This window comes from Argopecten irradians, chromosome 14 (genome assembly GCF_041381155.1).
Source record: "Argopecten irradians isolate NY chromosome 14, Ai_NY, whole genome shotgun sequence".
NCBI classification, from domain to species: domain Eukaryota; kingdom Metazoa; phylum Mollusca; class Bivalvia; order Pectinida; family Pectinidae; genus Argopecten; species Argopecten irradians.
The window spans coordinates 25,734,295-25,758,615 of NC_091147.1; the positions used below are offsets into that span (position 1 = coordinate 25,734,295).

General features: G+C 35.9%; 2 protein-coding genes across 3 annotated transcripts; one reads left to right on the top strand and one right to left on the bottom strand.

The window, feature by feature from the left end:
* Nucleotides 1-329: 329 nt before the first annotated feature.
* Nucleotides 330-7,337, top strand: LOC138307301 (spliceosome-associated protein CWC15 homolog). Its single transcript, XM_069247956.1, has 7 exons — nucleotides 330-413; nucleotides 2,186-2,339; nucleotides 4,041-4,144; nucleotides 4,961-5,052; nucleotides 6,113-6,211; nucleotides 6,776-6,891; nucleotides 7,126-7,337. Exons 2-7 carry the CDS (start codon nucleotides 2,209-2,211, stop codon nucleotides 7,250-7,252), a joined length of 669 nt encoding a protein of 222 aa, XP_069104057.1. The 5' UTR covers nucleotides 330-413; nucleotides 2,186-2,208; the 3' UTR covers nucleotides 7,253-7,337.
* Nucleotides 7,338-9,085: 1,748 nt separating this feature from the next.
* On the bottom strand, nucleotides 9,086-24,099 carry LOC138307670 (thialysine N-epsilon-acetyltransferase-like). Of its 2 annotated transcripts, XM_069248490.1 has the most exons (6): nucleotides 24,085-24,099; nucleotides 23,616-23,718; nucleotides 14,355-14,406; nucleotides 13,941-14,000; nucleotides 11,158-11,309; nucleotides 9,086-9,966 (listed from the first exon to the last, which is right to left on the bottom strand). In XM_069248490.1, exons 2-6 carry the CDS (start codon nucleotides 23,682-23,684, stop codon nucleotides 9,787-9,789), a joined length of 513 nt encoding a protein of 170 aa, XP_069104591.1. In that variant the 5' UTR covers nucleotides 23,685-23,718; nucleotides 24,085-24,099; the 3' UTR covers nucleotides 9,086-9,786. The 2 variants fall into 2 exon arrangements, with proteins under 2 accessions (XP_069104591.1, XP_069104590.1); XM_069248489.1 differs by lacking the exon at nucleotides 24,085-24,099 and having other exon boundaries at nucleotides 23,616-23,852.
* Between the last annotated feature and the right edge of the window lie 222 nt (nucleotides 24,100-24,321).

The window sequence follows — 24,321 nt, forward strand, 5'->3', positions numbered from 1 at the left end:
TTACTAGAGATAATATTTTCGTAAAGAAATAAATGTATGAGGTAGATGCACCATATGCCCTAATACATGGTATATCGATTATCGATAGTGAACACGGTTTATTTCAACTAATTTCCGGAAATTACTTGCCCTGTTTTACTTTCCTAGTCTGACTATTAGTGTATCTCATACTCTCTAAAATAATATATAAAGATATCTACTATTTGGAACCATTTTACAAAAAATATTACTCTATACATTAAATATTTAATTCTTAATTAAGACTTTTGAATTATGGTTTACAGTTGAAAGGGACATCATTTATTATTAAGTTAGTTTTTAAGTTGGAGACTACATGTTAACTTCCGGTGATATTACTGGAGTATTCACAAAACGCTGTTCCTTGTTTATGTACATAATTCGTCTCTTTTTGGGTATGTATACAGACTCATTTATTCTCAACGCCTTATTTTAAACTCCAGTAACTCTCAGAATACATATTTTATATCTAAGTGCAATTCGTAAAGTTAACGTTACAGTATCTGTAATATTGTCTGTTGTCAAAATCTTTGATCTCATCATGGCCAAACTGATTTCAATCTAATATCGATACAACCTTCCCACTGTGGAGCTATAAGATGTTTTATGTATTTGAGAGTGAAGACTTTAAGAAAAGAAGGGAAATTATAACTGTGTTTCTGTAGTACCAAGTTTTCAGCTATTAGCTTTCTAGCTGCGATGACGCGTAGCACTGAACGAAGGACGGAAGATTTCTGACAGATGGTCGTCGTCAGAGCTACGATTCCGTCCATTGACCGTAGTGTTGCAAAATATCCAGCAGTAAAAATGTTGCATTTAACGTGTGTCATGTAATTTTTTTAATTAAATTCAACAATATCGAACATTTTAAACATGAAATGATTATTTATTTACCCACCTCTATGTCTGAATTATGTTTTGAAGCACTTTTGATTGGCTCACATCGGGAAATTTACGAAAAATATGCTAGGAAGACATTTCTCTGTCCGGTCGAAATGTCGCCTTGCCTCTAATGGATACCTCAAAAACCAAGCCAAAATCACAAAATCTACGCTTCTTCTTCTTCTTCTTATGTGTACGGGACGCCGTCAAAGTATGACGATTATGTCACGGGGGGACCTGTAGGGGTGCAAGGGTGTGAAAGGATTAGATTTGTGATTTTTTTTTTTTTTTTTTTTTTTTTTTTTTTTTTAGTATATAGATAAAAGGTGTGTGCAGAACTATTTTGTGAGTGCTTCAAGGGCTACGTTGGAAATATGTGCCTTGAAGTCCTCGAGTGTAGTGCATTGTACTGCTGCTACAGGGAGGAGATTCCATTGTGTTATTGTTTGTGGGAAAAATGAGTATTTGTATGTGTCCTTTGCAGCAGAGATTTGTCTGAAGCAGTGTGGATTGGAGTGTCTGGTTCTGTGGTCTACTGGTATGAGTATGGTCTGGTATTCGACGGCAACTATATTGTGTATTATTTTGTAGAAAAGTATCAATCTTGTGTGTAGCCGTCGTGTCTGTAGTGTTGGCCAGTTGAGTTGATGTATCATGTTTGTAACTGAACTGGTGTCGTGATATTTGTTGTGAACATATCTTGCTGCTCTGCGTTGTGTTTTTTCTATCTGTTGAATTTGGTGTGTGTTGTGGGGGTCCCATATGGAAGAGCAGTATTCCAGTTTGGGTCGAACTAGTGCTTTGTATGCGTGTGCTTTTATGTGTGGTGAATTAATTTTTAAGTTGCGCTTTAAAAACCCTAGTGATCTGTTTGCATTTGTGGTGATATTATTTATGTGCAAGTCCCATTTTAGGTTTTTTTGTAGTGTTAGTCCTAGATATTTGCTTGAGTTTACTTGCTCGAGTGTGTGATTGTGGAGTGTGTAGTTGTGGTGTATTTTGTTGCGTTTTGGTGTAACACTGATTATGTTGCATTTATCTGGGTGAAATTTCATTCGGGAACTGGAGTGGAGGCAGGGTATGATTATTCATTCTATTAGCTTTCAAGTTTCAGAGGTTTTTGATATGCACCATGGTCTACCGCTTATCCATGCATTTTCCCCTCCTCTTACGGGTAGACATGTAAAGTTACGTTACTTGTAAAAGATAACTAAGAGAAATGTGCAACTGTTACATAAGTCTGTTCCATAAATAAATAATTTTCCCACCTGTCTTCACATTTTAGAATATTTGCTGACAAGCTGAGGGATGACAACTGCGGCGCGGCCAACATTTGAGCCTGCTCGCGGAGGCAGGGGGAAGAATGAAGGAGATCTTAGTGCCCTATCAAAGCAATACTCCAGTAGAGACTTGCCCTCGCATACCAAACTCAAATACAGGTAGCTATATATAGGAATTCACTGTCACATACCAAACTCAAATACGTGGTAGGAAGTCATGACACGCAATTCATTATATTCAAAATTCATTTTCACAGCTTTTTCTTTGGGCTGTTGGGGGTCTATTTTGGGTCTCGTCTCCAATTATAATATAATATATGATTGAAGGCAATGCAAGGCCTTAAAGGGCGCAGCCAGATGTTTTAATATGATCATGCAAGGTATGGGAAGAGCGAAGCTCAACTTGTTTACTTTATTTTCTATTTCATGTAGAAGACATAATTTAGAAATAAAGGACGCACTTTAAACTAAAGAAGTATATGATATAATTATTGTCTAGCATAAACTCAAAGAAATGAACTCAAAGATTCGGATTTCACTGTGTCCATTCAAGGCCTGGAGTGCCGCCTATGCAAATCCTATGATTTCGCTCTATTTGTTGACGTTATGTGACGTCATGATTCCTTGTGCTCATCTTTGCCTTGGTGGATATTTTGACTGCATTCCGTAGCTTTTAATTTTCAGGGTGTTATTATTATAATTTAAAAAAATATGATAAAAAATGTTTAATTACACCTGTTATGCATTTGTATTAGTTAAATATATATAAAATGGGGAGAGCAGTACTGGAGCAACAGACAACCTCCCCATATGTATGAAAAAATGGTGGCCACAATCTGAAGCTGTCAGTGTGTGGGATTGAATTTTGAAGATAGTGTTTTTTCTTATATTTTCCTGTATCTGTTACCTTAGAAGTGCTTCGCACTATGAAGGGCTGCGCCCTTATAAGGAACCGCTTCAAATACTAGTCATATTCTAAAAAAATTTAATTTCCTACTGGAAATTCTTTTCACAATACTGTAATTATTTTTGTCTCACTCTAAGCTGAGGTAAAATAGACCTTCCTTAAAAGAAATTTAAAAAAGGAGCACTTGAACATTTACCTCATTAATGAAATTCTTGTTTAAAGCCCATTGCTTGATCTATGATTTAATCTACTATTTACATTGCTAATATGATACTGAAGGCCCACTACCTTACCGGAGCAAACTACAAAGGTTTGTTTAAAAACATTAATAACATAAGAAAATATTTACCGATGGCCTAAGATGAGGGTACAACACCAAACATATGCAAGATTTCCTGCGTAATATTTGAATACATCGGAGAGTCATTTCGCTATTTTGCCATCTGGCGCAGTGATAGCTAGTCAATTACAGCACGGTATTTAGGACGATGGCGGGAAACATAAGATGACCCACATTATCAAAATTATCATTTTATTTATTAATTTTAATTAAATTGTGTAGAAGGTGTTGATAAATGTAGTATTAAAGGTAAGTTAATAACTTTGGCAATTCTACAAAATTATCGATCTCGTTTTACATTCCCGTTTGAAATATTAAATGCCGCTTCGGAAAGGTAGTGGGGCTTTAAGTAGATGACATTAGGTTCACAAAAATGTTTCTAATGTGACTTACGTACAGATAAACTTGTGCTTAACTCATTCAACGCTGAAGACACATTTGACCTCTTCTAATTCAAAGACTAGAAGAGTTCATTATGATTTTATAGGAGTCAATGAGTTACTCATTCACCCCTGAAATGACATAATGGACAGGTCTATCCTGTGTCTTAGAAGAGCCTAAATGTGTCTTCAGGGGTCAATGAGTTCAATATGTAACTTTTATCATTTTACAGACAAGAGGGTCAGGGTACTGTGGATGAACTGAGAGGACGTGATTTCCGTCGTGATCTGGAAGATCGTGAGAGGGCTGTCCGTGACAAAAGAGACAGGAATAGGGGTGAGATTTCCTGACATATTGTGCCACATTCCTGTACCATCCATAGAAATAACACATTAGTTTTAAGCAATTAAACCTAATTATTAATTGAATTAATGTATTGCACAACTAAAAATGAAAGATCCGGATAAGGAGTTGGTACAAGGGAAATTAAGAATTTTTTTATAATGTTGCTCGAAATGAAGATAAGAGAAGAAGGAAAAAAAATACAATCATGTATTTATTTAATTTCTGGGGCCATGTTAACTTAGTGATGGCGCGACATAAGTTATTACCACAAACCCTCTATCTAATTGGCTTAAGTGTTTGTGAATCCCATGTGGTGCAGTTGCCAGGTACTGACCAGAGGTCAGTGGTTTTTCTCTGGGTACTTCAGCTTTCTTCCACTTCCTATAATGAATCTGACGGTTTTAAAATAAGATGTTAAGACATCCAAAACTAAGCAAACCAATCAAATTTTTTTTCTTCATTTTTTTTTTAATTGTCTCCCTAGATGTTCAGTTGTTCCGATAACCCATGGTCTTATGTTTGTCACTTTCACCTGTGTTTTTGGTGGGAAATTTTAACATAATTGTCTGTTTTCTTGGTAGAACCTAGGACTTCTTTTTATTTTGAAAATATTTATGGTAAAGTGAAAGTATTTTATATATGCTGTGTTAAATAACTCCAGGGTTTTAAAACATCATATTATTTTATCAAAGTGAAGGACTAGTGAATGTCAAAATAACTGCTTAAGCTATGTTTGATAGTAAATGATGTGGTAAATATTAAGAAACAGCATTTAATTAATCTGTCATCTTCAATTTTTTGTCTCAGAATCTGGAAGTAGTAGCAGTGGCAGCAAACGACCTCGTCTAGAACAGATACCAGCCGCAAACTTGGATGCTGATGATCCTATCGACGATGATGTATGTATATATGCGATCTGATTGAAATTATTCACGGCATGTATATAATAGGGATGGGTATCGCGAAAAATTTTGTATCTCGATATATCACGATACATCATAAGTGTATTATGATACATATCATGATATTTTGGTATTATTTTTGTATAATAAGAATTGCATGTTTTTTTCTGTCAATCACCTAAAAAGAGTATGAAATAAATGTTTTGTCAATATATCACTTTTATTCTTGTTTTTATCTATAAAATGCGAGATAATGTCTGTGTTACTTCCGCTCGATGTTATGCAAACACTTAACGTTACTACTGGACGGGACTCAGTAGCTGGGTGATGGCGACGCAAGTGAGTCGTCAGGTTCCTTGTTCCGCCACTACATTTAACGATTGCCGTACACAATCGACATCAAGCGATGCTTTCCTCGTTATTTCTTTCCCCTTTACGTACTGTAAGGCCAAAATGCTGACATACAACCGCCTTTGCTTCGGATTTTTTACGAGGTTATCATTCGTGCCTATGAAGGCCGCCATTTTGAAACGTTACTAAGCACAAGATCAATCATAATCTACGTATGATAACATCCCAAAAATCCATCTTAACCTGTACATTTGTCTGAAATGTTGTTAAAATATATATTTTAGTTTTAATTTTTATACAAATTCTCATTTTAAAAATATTTCCCGTCAAAAACGAAATTTTCACTGAAATATACGGGAAATCCCCGAATGATTCCGAGTGAACCGATACGACTAAATCGTACCGCGATACGTATCGTTTTCAAAATGAACCTGGATATATCGGTATACCGATAATACCGCACACCACTAGTATATAAACATCTAAGGTTACCATACAAACAAATAAAGTTACTATGTAAATGACTGAAGTTACCATCTTAACATCAGAAGTTACCATGTAATCATTTGAAGTTACCATATAGTCGTCTGAAATTGCCATGTAAACCTCTGACAGTACCATGTAAACCTCTTACAGCTCCATATAGGACATCCCTTTTGTATGATTCATGATAATTACATATTTGACTTGTACCTGTTACCTTTAGGATGACGATGACTCCTCTTCTGATGAAGATGACACTGCAGAACTGATGGCAGAACTTCAGAAGATCAAGAAAGAACGGGCCAACGAGCGGGTTCGATTGGTAAGTATGTTAATGCTATAGTCAGGGTTTCTTTTCTAAACCCATATGTCCAATGTTGGAGATTAGAGGCTCAAATTATACCACAAAATGGGTAGAACAGTATAATTTGTACATTTCGGTGTAATTTTATGGAATTTTTCTTCTTGACCTATAGTTATTAAAACAAATATGCTGTTTGCAGTGAAATTTGGTGTAGACAATTTACAAAGTACAAGCTAAATGAGGCTAAATGAATAATAAAAAATGATGTTGGCTGCATAAAAATCCTTGCTAGATATATTATCAAAGTATTTACCAAACAATATAAAATACAGAACTTAGTCTAATTTATTCACAATATATTAGTCTCCTAATTTGTCGGAATTTAGTATTTGTAGGGTTAACCATTCTGTTTGAATCTAAGGTTGATGTACATCTTAAAATGAAATTACTAAGTCATTAAAAATTATTTTAGCAAATTTCACAAATCTTATGGCCATTAGCCTAAAAAGAGATATTGTTTAGTTAATAAACGTTATCAAGACCATGATGCTTATATTATCATAAGTGAAATATGTCCTACAGGACGCTGAGAAAAAGGTTGAGGAGGAGAGAATTCGAACAGAAAACATTCTTAAAGGAAACCCCCTAATGAACCAGGCGGAAAGCAAGGCAGCAGCAGACTTCAAGGTCAAGAGAAGGTTTGTGTTGATTATTTAATATATTCTTACATACTTCGATCTTTTTCTCTTATACAATTTTAAAAAGTGGGAGTACTTATTCAGGAACAAGGTTGTATATGAAAAAAGAGTTTCGTTAAAAATCTTCTTGCTAGAGAGTGAATGTTGTAAACTTTTGAAATGACTTTTAGATATACAAGTAACTCTTTTCTAACATTAAAAGAATTTTGGTTTTAAAATGATTTTTTTTTTCAGATGGGATGACGATGTGGTGTTTAAGAATTGTGCAAAGGCTGAAGAGGATAAGAAAAAAGGATTGTTTATTAATGACACTTTACGATCAGAGTTTCACAAAAAATTCATGGAAAAGTATGTCAAGTGATTCATTTTCGCAGGACATGTTCGTGTCATCCATCGTACATTTTAAAAATCATTGATATTCATTTCTTCAATCATTTACCAGTAAGTCGTGTTCTAGTAATGATTTGTGGACTGTATTTGTGGTTTATCTCCCTTCATTTACAATCTAGCTCTCTGTTGATGAGTCTTCATTTTCGTTAGATTCATCAATTTTGAAATCAGAAATAAAGATAAAAGTAATTCTCATATAAAACAAAGTAAGAGACTTTTAATTTCAGAGCATCCTCAATATTCCAGGGGTTACTATCACTGACCTTATATCCACCTCTGGACTATCTCATAGTAAAACTGAATGCAGAACAAATCACAGGCCTGCAAAGATATCCTTCGAAGACTGCAGAGAGAGCGACACCCAACTTCAAAAACACATTGTCAACCACAGTCTGTTGCAACCAGTTATACTATGAGATAGTCCAGGGGTAGATATAGCGTCATTTATAGTAACCCCTGGAGTATCGAGGATAATTTCAGAGCAAAATGTTGTTCTCAATTATCATTAATGTACATTTACACAACTTAGTAATACTGGAAAGCTTTTTCAATATTCCATTCATAAATAAATAAAAGTAGGTTTAAATCTAGTGTTAGCATCCACATTTCAGTTATAGAGTTTTTTAAAAGTGAAAGAAAGTTGTTTCACTTTTTCAAAATAATGTGCTGATCAAACCCATTTGTTTCCAACAATTATCATATTTCATTGCAGTAAGCACCTAACAATCAAACCCATTTCAATTCAAGCCCCTTCCCCTTTTTACCTTGAATTTCTATAAAAAGTTTCTTTTTTTTTTTTAAATTTCTTTCGCAAGTGAAGTTTTGGCTTGTATTTGTAATCATTAAAGATGCTAATGTGTAATTAACACAAAAAATAATATAAAATAATCTATTTCGCCTTTGGTGCATGCGCAATCAGTACTTCATTCTATATAGGATATAGTGACACGGATTTTTTTTGGGATGCAATTAATTATATTTCATGTTTTTAACTTGAAGTAAAATTAGAAGCTCAAACTTTTCAATGGTGGTAATGGTGTAAAGTAAGTAACTTTTGTAACTGAAGAAAAATACTAAATCGTCTGCCACTGTTTTTGATAGTGAAAAAATACCATTTGTCAGCGGTGGAGCAACTTTAAGTTAAAGTATAAATCCACAATTTTTAAGCCTGCTCCTGGAATTTTCTCAACCAGAATATTGGAGAAATATCGTCATTAAAAACTTAATATTTTACTTTTTTTATGAACATTACATGTAAATTGTATATAAGATAATGTGTTTGTGTATGTATGCTATAGATGATGTATGTACATGTTCATGTAATAAATCTTTCAAAGAACTCATTTCCTTTTTTTCTATTTATGGAATTTCACAGCCTATGTCCATGAAAGGAAAAGCTGTGTATGGATGTTGTTATAGACCGCTAAACCTGCCTATATTATTAGGCTTTTTAATCATATATTTGCCTGATATATATAGTAGGCAGAAAAAAATTAAAAGCCTAATAAATAGGCAGGTTTAGCGGACTATTAAAATTAAAAGCCTAATAAATAGGCAGGTTTAGCGGACTATCATGACCCTGCAGGTAGGGCGTTAGAATTGTACCTGCTGCCCCTATTGCATGATCGTAAAAGGCGACTAAATTTAGGATCTTATGTTTTCTCTTCCTCCTATCTGACTTTATCTTTCCTAATGCCTCCCTTGGCACCGCCTCACTTTGGCCTAGAGTTGAGCGTTCACCCCTGTGAGGAAGGCTATGCTTTCTGTCCTCTGGCCGAGACCCACAAAGTTTATAAAAGTGGTAGTTTCTGCTCCTGCTTGGCGCTCAGCATACAGGGAGTGGGACGACTGGTTCGCCCGTTGTCAGTATAATGTGACCGGGTGAGGTGTTTTGCTTGGTGTCTTCGGCGGCATGCATGTGATATAACAGGGCAGCAGTTCCACTATACAAGAAGACAACACGAACATACCGCAGTCTCCCGAAACACGCTCCTTGCACTTCACACACGCTACACACTGCATGCATGGGAGGCCGTCCTTACATGACCCTGGCTGTTAATAGGACGTTAAAATAATCAAACTAATCATTGCATGTAAAAAGTTGGTACAGTCAATGGTCAAAGGGACACAACTCAAGCTGACGGGGCCAACATGACTGGTGGTTGGTCACATTACTTAGAGACAAAACTAGAATACTTTTATATTCTGAACTGTAAGGACAGACAAACTTCAGTGCTTTAAAATAAATTTCTTTTAGAACTGAATGAAAAATTGTCGATTCACAATCGTTCTTTAGCGATCAAGAGTAAGAAAAATATATTTAACGGAATGTTTACAAGCAATTTAAATGTATGTTTTGGCTTCACCGGTATACCTTTGTTTCTCCACTATTCTTGTAAAAGATATAAAAATGAACATAGATGAAATCTAACCTCGAGTTCTAAGTAAAAACTGCTACACACTGTAGCTACAAGCAAACAACAGGGGGGAAAACGATAGCGTCTATTAAGAGTTTTGTTTCCGGTTAGATAATTCTTCTAGCTTTGATCTGGGTGTTCTGAATACATGTCCCTTCATTTTCTCCGTGTAATCATATGCACCCTTGGCTTTATAAAACTCCTTGGCACTGGTGTTCCAGTCATGGACGAGCTGCTCCAGGAATATACACCCACTCGCTACAGCTTCCTAAAAGTGAAGGGAAGTTTTCATCACAGGGGGCCAACTCAATGAAAATATGTTGTCATACATTTTTTTGTATTTGGAGGATGGACTGATAAGTATATGACAGTCATGTGATTTTTTTTTAAATACGAGATTTGAAAAAAAAATATTAAAAAATCGGGATATTTATTATAAAACAGAGATATCCCGATCTTTTAATAATTTTTCAAATCTCGTATTTTTTTTTTAAAAATCACATGACTGTTATATATACTCATCAGCCCATCCTCCAAATACAAAAAAAATGTATGACAACATCCATTTTCATTGAGTTGGCCCCCTGTGGTTTTTATCAATGCAATCAAATCCACATCATCCTAAATCAAAAAGGAAAATGAGTCATTTTAATTAAATCTTAGAGAAATGAAATTTTAAAATGACGTAATTACAAACTGAAAATCAATTTTGTTAACACTTCAAAATTTTCAATTTACATCTATTTTCATTTAAATTGTGCAGCCGTAGAACGAATATATGTACCCGGCCTACTTTGCTTCCAAAGACGACACCATTGTCTGTCTAGAAATCTTATGATCTAGATAACTGCAATTAGCGACACAGACAGAGATATACTTTTAAGTATTCTAACTTAAAATAGTACTAAAAACTAATATTACTGTTCATTTACTTCAATCTTAGACTTGTATTGTGACGCGAGGAAAAAATTCGGTAACAATGTATATTTAGAGTTGGCCTGGTAGCATCCTCGATACTCCAGGGGTTCCGAGCACTTACGATCTCTACACCCCTGGACTATCTCATAGTGAAATTGAAGGCAGCTCAGCGGAAATTTGACCAATCACAGACCTGCAAAGATTACCCTGAAGACTACAGAGAGAGCAACGCCCAACTTCAAAGCCATACAGTCAACCACAGTGTACCGTTATACGGCTCTTTTGATGTACATCAAACGACTAAATTACCTGTTCTATTCTTTTGCCTCCAGTTTTACTATGAGATAGTCCAGGGGTGTAGAGATCGTTAGTGATCGGAACTCCTGGAGTATCGAGGATTGCCTGGTAGTAGAGAGACATAGAGATTAACTGATTTGGTTACCTAAAGCATGCCATATTTCCTGATGGCATAAATGGTTTTGTAATAATATCTAAATATTAGGCACCAAAAATACCGTTTTTTAATCCACCATTGTCTTACCCGTGCTACTGCCTTGTATAGAGCCGATCCTATCCCCCTATTCCTGTGTCGCGGGTCTACCCATATATTGTCGAGGATGGCTACCAACCCTTCCCATCCGTCAAATCTGTACACGTACTGTGCAAAGCCGATCAATGGCCGTGTACCATAATCTATCAAAACAGAAGTTGATAGCGAAATTATCAAAGTTTACCTTCACCTTTAGTGGTTTAAACGTAAGTAATACTTTGAATACGAATCTTCAGATTTTGGAGCGGAACTTAATTATGTTTTCTTTCAAGTTTGATTCAACATGGATGAAAGGATTTTTGGATTGTCAGATATTTGAATTCAATTCAACTTTATTGCTTCCAAAGGGATCGATAGCAAAACATACATGTACATAACACACGGTAGATCAAAACAACAACTTAAACATTTATCAAGCCAACTTTCCTCAGTTCAAATGACTTTTTAACAAAGAGGCCTAAATCCTGCAGAAGTTTTAGATAATTAGACGACAAGAGTCGTATCAAATTTGAATGACGTACGGACCCACTCCACCCACTTCCGTGTAGAAAGATAACTTATTTTCGTTTGATACGCAAATTATCTTCAAAACTTTACAGGTAAACTTCCAATATCCACCATCAGCAAACTGGCAAAACGTGGAGCATTTTGCTGTAAAACTTCATAATTAAAGGATTGGGATAGTTACCGTGGCTGATTTATGCCATTTCGTCTTTTTGTCTTTTCGCCCCGAAAAGACGATAATTAAATATCTTAACTCTCGTCTTTTCGCCCACGAAAATTAACAAAATAGCTTCCACACCAGACCGGAACACGAAAAGACGAAAAGACGAAAATTAAGGTTTGTTCATTTTCGTCTTTTCGGGGCGATATGACGAAACGATGAGATTTTGAAGAAGAAAAGACGAGAATCAAAGTTGCTAATTAGCGTGCATCACTTTCGTCTTTTCGTGTTTTATATTTCGTCTTTTCGCCCCGAAAACACGAGATACAGAGATGTTTAAATTTCGTCCTTTTGGGGCGAAAAGACGAAAAAACGAAATTTAAGGTTTCTTAATTCTCGTCTTTTCGGAGCAAAAAGACGAAATGGCACAAACCAGCCACCGTAGATATTACATTGTATAGGTTTAAGGTCCACTACTTTTCCGGAGCAAAAATTAAAGGTTTCTTAAAAATATTAATAACATAAGAAAATACATTTCGATGACCTTAGATGAGGTTACAACACCAAAAATATGCAAGATTTCCTGAACTGTGGACATTGATTTCTCTGTTTTGCCGTCTGGCGCAGTGATATTCAACTACCGGGCGGCATTTAGTACGACGACGGGAAACATAATAGACCCGTGTTATGAAAATAAACATTTTATTTATTTCAATTAAATTGTTCAGAAGATGATGATAAGTGTAGTATTAACGGTAAGTTAATAACTTTAGCCACTCTCCAAAATTATCGATCTCGTTTAACATTCAAATTTTAAAAATTAAAAGCCATTTCAGAAAGGTAATGGGCCTTTAACGATGTTCCGCCAACACAGCATGAACGATACTCATCACTGATGTTAAATCGTGTATACATGTGTCTAATTAACACAAAAATGTATAATATTATCAAAATAACTTATTTTGATTTTAATACTATTTCATATAGCGTCATAGTTTTTTTTTTCGGGACGCGATCAATTAATTTTAATATTTTTATATTAAAGTAAAATAGGAATCTAAAATTTTCAATGGTGGTAGCAATAAGTAACTTTTGTAACTGAGGAAAAATACTACTTCGTCTTCTCCGGTTTTTCATAGAGAAAAATACCATTCGTCAGCGGTGTAGCATCTTTAACTTATATAAGAGGATTAACAAATATAGCCCCTATATTTGCAGAATTCATTAATAAGGTCTTGCTTTAAAAATATTCGTACCTATCAGAAATGCACTAGTATATATAAACTGGTTGTCTAGTCAAAACGGATTTTTTAATCATTAAGCATTGAACTTTTTTAATTGTGGAATGAAATTCAACCGACCGACATATAAATTTAATGTAGCGCACCTACATTTAATGTTGAATTTGCCGTTATATAGTTGGCATTCATCCTCCCATAATTCCCAAATAACTGCAATTCAATGCTTATATTTACAATGTTTATTGAGAGCAATTTTATAATATTGTTCACATATTTTTGTTATCCTCAATATTCTAGGGGTTAATCTCACTGATATCACTTGTGGACTATATCACAACAAAAGTGAAGGCTCTGTTTTCTACAACAGATCAGACAGGTAGTTTGGTTTCTTTTCCATCAAAAGAATCGAATAACGTTACACTGTATGGCTTTCAATTCAAAATTTGAGCAACGTTCTCAGGTTTTCTACAGCAATGCTTTTAATTTTGTTATGACACAGCCCACGAGTGATATAACAAAAGTGATAGTAACCCCTGGGATATCAAGGATGAATATAGTGGTACACAGAAAACTTTGTTACACAGTTACTTTGTCCGAAGTGTTGGAACCTAGCTATTTCCCGATGTTTTTCACGATCCCCACTGAGATTTATACAGCATGAGATATATTGTACCAAATTGAAGATAGATTAACTAGCTGTCGATTAAGTGTATTTCTATTGTCAGACCTGATACAGTTTGTTTATGATCTCTTTTTTTGTATTATATGGCCGACAAAGTTATAACACAGTGTTACACATATATAGAGGTGTCTGTATAGAGCCAAAAGCCTTTACGAAGCTGATAAGGAAAAATGCGCTGGTAACCCACCATCTGTCACATTGTCTTCCGTAACGAAACACTTGTACAACTTCTGGTTTTCTCTCAATACTGTAAATAGATAATATAGTACATACAATGCATATACTCTTTTTATAGAGATTCGAACAGAATGCACGCGAACAGCAAAACATTTAAAACAATTATTCACATTTTTGTATGATTAATTAATGTTTATGTTATTGAGATATACTCCCCCCTCCTTAAAAAAAGAGACAATGAGTGTCATTTCATCACGACCGCACCAATTCTGTGTAATCATTTCGCCGATAGCCAATCAGAGACGATGTTACAAACTGTGTCGTCATTGTTTATAGAATTACATGATTTTAAAGCAAATGGTATAATGCCTATTGCACACGAGATTTATTATATTAATGAAACCAAACAAAGGGTGTAGTTTACTTGCTGGCGTGACATGTACAGCTTCTGTCTCGTTCAGATCTTTTGCAAGTTCCTGAAATAGTACACGAACATGTAAATTATGAACCTAATTACAAATTAAATAATAGAATGTACAGTTGTTTCATGCCTATACAGTCAACAGTCAAAACTCTTTTCCCGAGGTGTTGGGACCAACCCCAGGAACTCTTTCCCGAGCGTGCCAACACCAACGCAAAGAGTTTAGACCGTTGACTAATAAAGCATGCTCAATAAAGTAAAGATTGAACTTGAAAATTCGCTAGGTTTGTACCAAACAACGCTAGGGTTATAGAGTCAGGTAACAATATACATTTGTATAATAACTTTTCAATCAATAGTCAAAACTCTTCCCGATGTGTTGGGACCAACCCAAGGAACTGTTTTTCGAGGCCGAAGTTCCTAAGATTGGTCCCAACCCCGAGGGGAAATGTTTTGAATATTGACTGATAAGGCATAAAACAACGGTTGTTTTACATGAAAAAGCCAGAAACATATATGATATATAATTGGTGTTCAATAAACAAACAATGAACTTGAAAGTCCGTCAGGACTGAGTGTTATCTATTTTCCTCCATTCATCAGACCTAATAAAATAAAATGGCCACCAGGCAGCCATCTTGGATTTTGATAGATAAAGTTTGTTAACGCTATTTCACAGAAAGTACAGAAGGGATCTCTCTCAAATTTCACATGTAGGTTCCCCTCCCGTAGGAGTCTAGTTGTGCACATTGCATTTTGGGACCTAGGGGTCTAGTTGTGCACATCGCATTTTGGGACCGATCGGTCAACAAAATGGCCACCAGGCAATCATCTTGGATTTTGATAGTTAAAGTTTGTTACCGCTATTTCTCAGAAAGTACTGAAACACTCTGTCTCAAATTGTATATGTAGGTTCCCCTAGGGTTCTAGTTGTACATATTGCATTTTGGGACCCTAACCAAAATCCCCGTCATCTCTCATCTCATCCTCTTCGAATTAGGCTAGCGTAAAAAGGTAAGTCATGCCACACCAGCCAGGTACAAACATCAAACAAACTCACAGGAATCGCTAGCACTCACTTTCTATATCATATGGACACTATTAAAAACAAACACAGGACACCACTACCAACACACAGGACAACACAAAGAAAGAAATGAACGTACACTGATCTCCCCATTCAAATCACAAGACTACGCATGAAACGGAACAATTAATCCCACTTCCTCATACCTCTTCATACTACTATCAATATCCGCAGACATAGAACTCAACACAGGCCTTAAAGTCTCAATATTTACATTTTGCCATTGCGACTCCCATTACTCTAATGATATAATCGTGATCTGCATTATGAGAACCCCTGGAGTATCGAGGAAGCCCTATGTGACACCAAAACTACAAACACAACTACAAATCGCTTCTCTAGTCTAACGGAAAATAACACCAGCACACACTCAAACACCACATATCCGACAACCAGCATCCTCGATATTCCAGGGGTTCCGATCACTAACGATCTCTACACCCCTGGACTATCTCATAGTAAAACTGGAGGCAACAGAACAGAACAGGTAATTTAGTCGTTAGATGTACATCAAAAGAGCCGTATAACGGTACACTGTGGTTGACTGTATGGCTTTGAAGTTGGGCGTCGCTCTCTCTGTAGTCTTCAGAGGAAATATTTGTTGGTCTGTGATTGGTCAAATGTTTTCCGCTGAGCTGCCTTCAATTTCATTATGAGATAGTCCAGGGGTGTAGAGATCGTAAGTGCTCGGAACCCCTGGAGTATCGAGGATGGACAACCAGTAAATGATACCTAAAACATCTTTATCTCCCATCAAAAACAAAAACATAAAACGGCACACTCTACGTTCACAAAACCAATACGCTAAGCAATGTAAATAAATTTCAATAGCTCAGCGGATTTGTGCATAAATACATAAGAAATGTGCTATTTTGGTTACAAGCACGAAACTTAGTATGCTTCTAGATAAATATATTATAGGTAAATTAAGATTAGGAGCCACCTGAAATCATGTCTATTTTTAGCTTTAGGCGCCATTCAAGACGGCCGCCATTCAGAATTTTCGCTAAAATAGAAAAATCGATATAGGATTGTCAAATATCAGTTAAATGCTACAAAAGAGGTTCCAAAATGCAGGAAATGATGCGTGTGGTATGATAGATTCAAAATGATTAAATTTGAATACCACCAGAATTTAAAATGGCCGCCAAAAAAAGTAAAAATTAATTGCATTTTCCAAAATCAGTGTCCGATTTTCAACATAACCTATTTTTCCCAATTTCTTCCAAATTTCGAGTTATTTTCCCAATTGAAAAGGCATGGGCTGTTCAAAAATTGTAAGTGAAAAAAACACTGACAATATCTTAAATAACCAAGATTTCTTTGATGTATTATATCGTTTACATTTTTGTTAGCACGTGTACCTAGTCTGTAATGGGTAAATATGTGAAAAATATTATGTTTGGCGAAACTAGCTACATGGTTTTTTAGTCTAGATAACACAACCTATGTGATATGGTTACTTGCCCATATAAAAGATATGGTTGTACTGTGAAAAATACATCCAGAAACAACAAAAGGAAACTTTTTAATGGACCAGGTTCATGAGCAAACCAATGCTATAATAAAGAGCGAACGAGGTGCTTTTGAATCTATACCAAATCCCTAAGCTTTGAGGCTTTGGATTGTTGCAGGACCAGAATTAGTCATAATCACAACATCCATTAAGAACCCCAACAAAGATAAATAAACACATAAAACATAACAAGTCATCACAAACATACCCGAAACTTGGTTGATGTGTTAACTGGAATCCCTTCATGGAGTCGTGGTCTTGTAAGACTCGAAACAAGGGATATAGCCGACTCGTTGATAGTCACACAGTTTAGAATATAGACAATGAATGTAAAGGCAACCAGCAATTTTAGGCCTTTACTAAATATTACCTCGTGGACAGGTCAAACGCAATTGCAGAGCCATTTAGAAAGAACAAACTGGCCAAATTCAGCCAACCATCCAAAAGAGAGACATCTTAAACAAGTTTGCAAATATCCTCATTGAAGAAATAATCGCTTTCCTTAAGACTTTATATCGCTTGCCAGTCAAGACCTAGCTGAGAATCACGCCTGTCCACCATCACTCTCTCAACTTAAGTAAGGTTTGAAATCTGATCCGATTACCTCGAGACGTATGTGGAACCTCTGAGAACAGAATATTTGAAGGAGCAGTTATAGTAAACATTATCAGATTAGTTTGTTTCACAACATTCGAAAACTACGCACACTATGTTTTTCCTGTACAAGAACTTCTCTCGCTTTGCAATCATAAGGAAGGCAACGCGAGAATGATCCTCCATAAGACAGATGCTGTTTACGAATTGTATGAAAAAATTCCCATCCAAACAGTGGACAGACACAGAAGTTGTTGCCTTAGTAGTAGCAGCTGTTACCAAATTCAGCTTAAGCAAAGTATGGGTGGCCTTTGAAACTAGGAATTATCGATACATCCCTGCTCATGATACTGCCTCTGCTAGTGGCCCTGAGAAATCATTATCTCTTTCATTATTCCATGCCTACACCGGGCGTGACGCTGTATCAGCATTTATACACATGGCACGAAAACAGCTTGGGATACATGGAAGATATATGGAGAAGCAACTCAAGCATTTCTAGAATTATCACAGTTACCAGAAGAGATACCAAGTGAGGTTTTCAGTACATTAGAGAATTTTTCACTGCTCATGTATGCTAAAACTATGCTAAAACCTCAGATGAGGCAATACTGGAACTGTTTACATAGAAAGGCAGAACACTGAACATGATCCCGCCAACTACAGGTGCATTTGAGCAGCACACAAAAAGTGTAACATATCAGGGAGTATGCAACCAAAGCGATCATGGATTTACTGAGTCCTGACAAATGGGGATGGGTCATTGAGGATGGTCAGAAGCCGAAGAACGATAGTACCGGTTTGATGTAAGAGTGAGGGTGTTAACTGTAATACGAACTGAAGGATTATCACGGCGACATTTATTGTTAACTCGAATCAGGTCTTTTTCTTGAATGTGAAACCTGCGAGTGGTCTTCAGAGTAAGTGAAGACTGGTATATTAACATTTAACTTATTATAGACTGACAGAAAATGTTTGCATTGTGGTATTGGGAAGCGTGGTTGGTATTCTGCTGTCGTCTTTCGCCTTTCAAACTCCACAATGATTCGCATTTCTATGACAAGAATGCTACTCCAATAACAAAACCAAACGCAAGCCCTTTCACGACTGGGAGTTTCCGTTTGTGATGTCGAATTAAGTTGAATTAAGCCTTGAATGTGGAATATGCAACTGGTAAAGTCAGCTAAGTTTTAACACACAGACTTGCAGTAATACTTGGTGATCTGCTGTCGCATTTTCCCCTTCATAAACCACAATGATTCCTATAAATTTCTCTATGAATAATCTGCTAGAAATCCCTACAACCATCATGCATGTAAAATTATATCTGATATTTTCCATCAACAATTGAAACCAGGAGTTTCTTATGTGAAGTCGATGACCCTATCTGAGTGTCTGAGTCCATCCTTTGTTTGAACTCGGACATGATTCATATGGGTCCATTATATTTGACAGATATTCCAATCAAAAGTAAAGATATAATTCTTGTGAATATATTATACAATCGGTTTTTATCAATTCATAATTTGAAATGTAAATATGGTCCTATATTGCGTTTTCCTGACTCAGCATTTTATTGTTTTGATGACAATAATGCAAATTATTACATGATAACATATTTTCGGTGTATCCTAATACGTTGTTCTACCATTGTTTGGTATTTTTAGTGAAAACGACAATGAAAAGGTTCATATATTTGAAGGAAATTGATATTTTTAGCGTTTGTAGCAGCCATTTTGAAAAATGGCCGCCATATTTGTCTAAGAATTTTTTTAAGTGGCTCCTTATCATAAATCACTCAGAATATGTATCTTGACATATATGCCAAGTTTCATGCTTGTGACCATAATAGCAAAATTATGTCACCAATCCGCCGGTCAATATCAAACAAAAAAACAATAGCTTCACCATATTATCGACTCCCTTCAATCAGACATTACAATAGGTACAGAAACATGGTTGAACAATGGAATTTCATCACAGGAATATTTCCCCTACTTCACACACAATATACGGGAAACACAGAGCACCATTCATACTCCAGGGGTTCCGAACACTTACGATCTCTACACCACTGGAGTATCTCATAGTAAAACTGAATGCAGCTCAGGGGAACAAATCTGAACCAATTACAGGCCTGCAGAAAATTTCCTAAAAATGAACCAGGCACTCATCAAAACAACAAACATTCCACCAGAAACCTGTTCTGATACAATCACAACAAAACTACAAAAAAAAACCCACTTGGACGTCACGTCGCTTTGACACAACGGATACAATCACAAAATCAAGCATCATTTACAGTTCGAATCAGCATTCACCACAGAACAAAACCAAACAATTCCAGAAAAAGCCCCCCCCCCCCCCCCTAAAATGCAGGACGTTATTACCACAGAACAAGGGATCAATAAATAAAGCAACATAAGGCCTCTGGAACGGGCAACATTCACGTTATGGTACTCAAAGAAACATCACTGCACCCAGCTTAACATAAAACCTTCGCACTCTCAATACTGATATGTTTATGAGCTAGACTGATAACACGCGCATGTTACACCTTAGAACGAATATACGTACCCGGCCTACTATACCTTTCGGCCGGGTACGAATTGGTCCCTATGTGCCGTAGTGGAGCACTGCCTCCGAAAATCACTCGGGCATAGTTTTCTATACTTTTTTTTGGTAGGTTTTCAATTATTTTATGAGTATACATGCATTTACATATCATTTTTGTCCAAAACAAACATAACTACCATTCTTAATATCTACCGTACCGCTCACAAGGAAATTCACAATTTGTGGACTTGCCGTATGAATTCCCTTCAGAAAGACCTTCATATGTATTATGTAAAAAAATAATGCCTCGATGAGAGTTTTGATATTTTATGTGGTTCAGTTTTATTGCCTAGTAGGTAAGCGATATCAAACAAGTACGATAAAAATGCAAACAAACGTTTTATAATTGTTTGCATAATCATTACTTTGCTCCATTAGCAGTATTAGGCACCAATTGTAGCTCTAAAGAAGACACCATTTTCTGTCAAAAAGTCTTTTAAGTTACATTATTGCAGCTAAAGACGACATCATTTTCTGTCAAAAAGTCTTTTGAGCTACAATATTGCAGCTAGTTACACCTATATACACACAAGAGGTTCATATATAATATGGCCGGTATTGCTCACCTGGTTTATTTAGGAATGATCATAAAAAACTCGTGCAATTTGAAAAAGCAAAATTGACCTCTTTGACCCCACAATTTGTACAATTTTAAATACCCACACCATAAGGATGCTACAAATATGAGTATTCTCCAATGTTTAGTTTCAAAGAAATCATTTAACGTGACGCTACCCAAATTGGTACGCTACCCAATTTTGGTACGCTACTCGAATTGGTACACTTTTAATATACATGAAGCAGAATTTTCAGTGTACACTCTAAACTGATAATAACTATCCTGAACAAAAATTAGAGTGATTAACTGTGACTGTGACAATTTTCATACGTTAAAATTTTGCTGTTGCTTATTATCTCTATTTAAAAATGAAAATAATGACATCGTGAAAAAAAATCCGGGAAACGACGTCGTGCGACAACCCTAAAAACTCCAAACTTTCAAATCACGAAAAGCAATTGCTGAATGGGACATTTTTGACAGATATGTGGCTTTAATCAACTAAAAATGTTTGAAATGTCCTTTAATGAATTCAAACATTTTTTATCATGTCAAGACAGTTATTATTCAAATCAAATTTAAGAGGTGTACCATTTTTTGCTGAAACACAGGGCTGGACCGGGTATGCTTCAAAGCTCTCTACCTTTAGATATATGCATGCACAGTAAAAAATGTAAAATTAAAGCTGAAGGCATCTGTTTGTGGAATGCTAAAAGAAAAATCTGGATTCAAGCACATGAAAAATTTTTTACGATTTTCTTCAAAAAGTGCACCAATTTGATTTAAGTAGCGTCACGTTTTATAAAAATAGCCAAGACGAAAGTGTTGTTATCCCGGACGTCTTGGTATGGCATAAGTTCACATTGGTCCTTCGGACCAGGTGAGCTAAATAGGGGATAAATATAAAACATTAAATTTCAAATTTATATCACTCTTATGCATTCAAACTCATGGAACACATCATATGAATTATTGTAGACCAAAAGCATTTTTACTGCATACTTTAAACTTCTCACCAAGGAAAAGTGTGACAAATAGATATCTTGCTACTTCAGCTGAGCCTACACATAATCCCCCTCTTTAGCCACTCAGGATTATTACATGACCATGAAAGGGGTTGAACATGTGTTCAGCCAACCATGGTAATAAATGCTGTAAGAGAGAGGAATAATCACTACCCACATTATTCTAATGATTAGGTCAATCAATAGACCAACTAACCAATAGTAAGACAATGAAATACAAAAATCACGTTTATCTAAATTAACACCAAAAAGCTTTATTAATTAAAGACGCTCCACCGCTGACGAATACTGTTTTTGCTATCAAAACAAGAGCAGACGAATTGATATTTTTCTTCAGAGACACAAGTTACTAACTTTTCCATGTAATAAGACACAATAAACCGATCTAATAAGACACATGTGAAAAAACACGGTTCTACGTCAGTTATTGTTCAAATGTACCGTATACGCTCTTGTGGGTAAATCGTTTATGCTTTGTCGGCGATGCATCTTAAAAGTATTGTAGAGAAAAAATATTTCAACTCTTTCGGATCTATGCAATCAACTTTTACAATAACGACCTACCCACAGCAGGGTATTACATATAGATACATGTACCTCAGATCATGCAAGACCTCGCACAAGTAAGCAAACGACAGCAAAACTCAAACAGACATTTTTACAATGGACTTTGCCAAAGTATTTGACAAAATCTCATACTCACTGACGATTACTATACAAACTTAAATACTACGGGATCAAAGGGATTTCATGTATTAAAGAGTTTCTCAAACGCCGCATCCAGACAGTGGTCCTTGAGGAGAAGCACTCAGAAAATATACCCGTAAAATCAGATATCCCCAGAGAACCTATTTGTGACTTACATTGTTCCTCATTTACATAAATGACTTCCACGACCACGACATTTTCCGGACGACAGGAATATTTAAAAACAAATACCCAATCAGCATAAATGACTTCCACGACCACGACATTTTCCGGACGACAGCAATATTTAAAAACAAATACCCAATCAGCAAGACACACTACAACTAAAACAAGAGTCTTTCTCACCCTCACGAATGTAATATCATAAGTATTACACCATAGTTACACACTTCTAGACCACAATATATTAGCGCAATGCAGCAAATATATACTTAGGCATCACACTACAACACAACTTTTACTGGGACAAACACATAAACAACATCGATCACATCAGAAACAAACAAATCACTAGGTTATCTCAAACGCAACTTAAAGGTAAGCTCACCTCATATCAACGAACACACATACAAGACACTTACATGACCCAAACTGGAATAATGTGCTTGCGTATAGGACCCCTATCACACATGTAAAATTCCATCCAGATTGACCCTTTTCTTCATACACAAACAAGTCATAGTCAACACACACACTACCGATACATATACAAATCTGCTACCTAAGTCGCATACACACACTCTTTCAGTAAAATGATATGGTTATTTGGTAACAGAATTATGTACTGAGCCCTGTCCACTTGCAACAAAAAATGTACAATTTTTGGCATATTTTTGCAACACAACAATCTACGAGTCAACAGTAATATCTTAGGCTAGGACGTATGCATACACACATTTTATCAACTATGTTATGTTCAAGTACACCTAGGAAGTGATATATAGGTATACAAAAAATCACTAGTTAGACTTTTTCACTTTATAACCGCCACACGCCACTGTACCCCACCTCAATCATCAGTCAACCATAACTGAGACGTTGACGCCTTAAACCTTCGTGAACACCCAATATTTACAATGTATATTGCAGTTTTAACTGATTTGCTTTAAACACTTTGATAACTGAAACTTTGTTAAGTGGTATACTATATACTACTTACATACAACATGCGATATATGTCATCGATATCTTCTTCTCTCGCCTCCCTTATATTAAACCCCGACATCATTCATAGATCTCCCTTACTTCAACAGTCACGTGATCTGAAATGTTACACGTTATCTACATTTGGATAATCAATGGTGTAGCGGCGATTACACTGTCGGTTTTACAATTGTCATATATTGATTGTTGACTTTGGTGCAATGAATCTGCGTGGCACGTAAATATAAGACGTCAAATTTTACCGTATATTTGTCTTTCCAGACATGTTTATAACGGCCAAACTGGAGGTGTTCGAATTATGCGGTGTCATACACTGCAAAATATACACGTATACGAACGTTTTTAAGTGGTAGAGAATGCGGTATCATGCAGTATAGAATGCATATACGAGCGTTTGTATGTTTTATTTTTACGACAAGATTACTGTTTTTCGCACAAGAAGTCCAGGGGACCTGAATCCTCACCTTGATCTTGTGATTTATAATAAAGTGAAGCCCTGATGAGTCATGATGAGTGGAAAAGTTAAACTCATCGGGACTTAAAAATCGTTGAACTTCCCGTCGTGCTATTAATAGACATTTCCACCAACTGAGCAGACTCTGACGGGAGTCATCTCAATATGTTATTTGTTATTCTTATGCTTTTAAAAGTATATTATGTAATGTTGTTGTTTGAACATAAAAGCGCGCTTAGCTTAATTG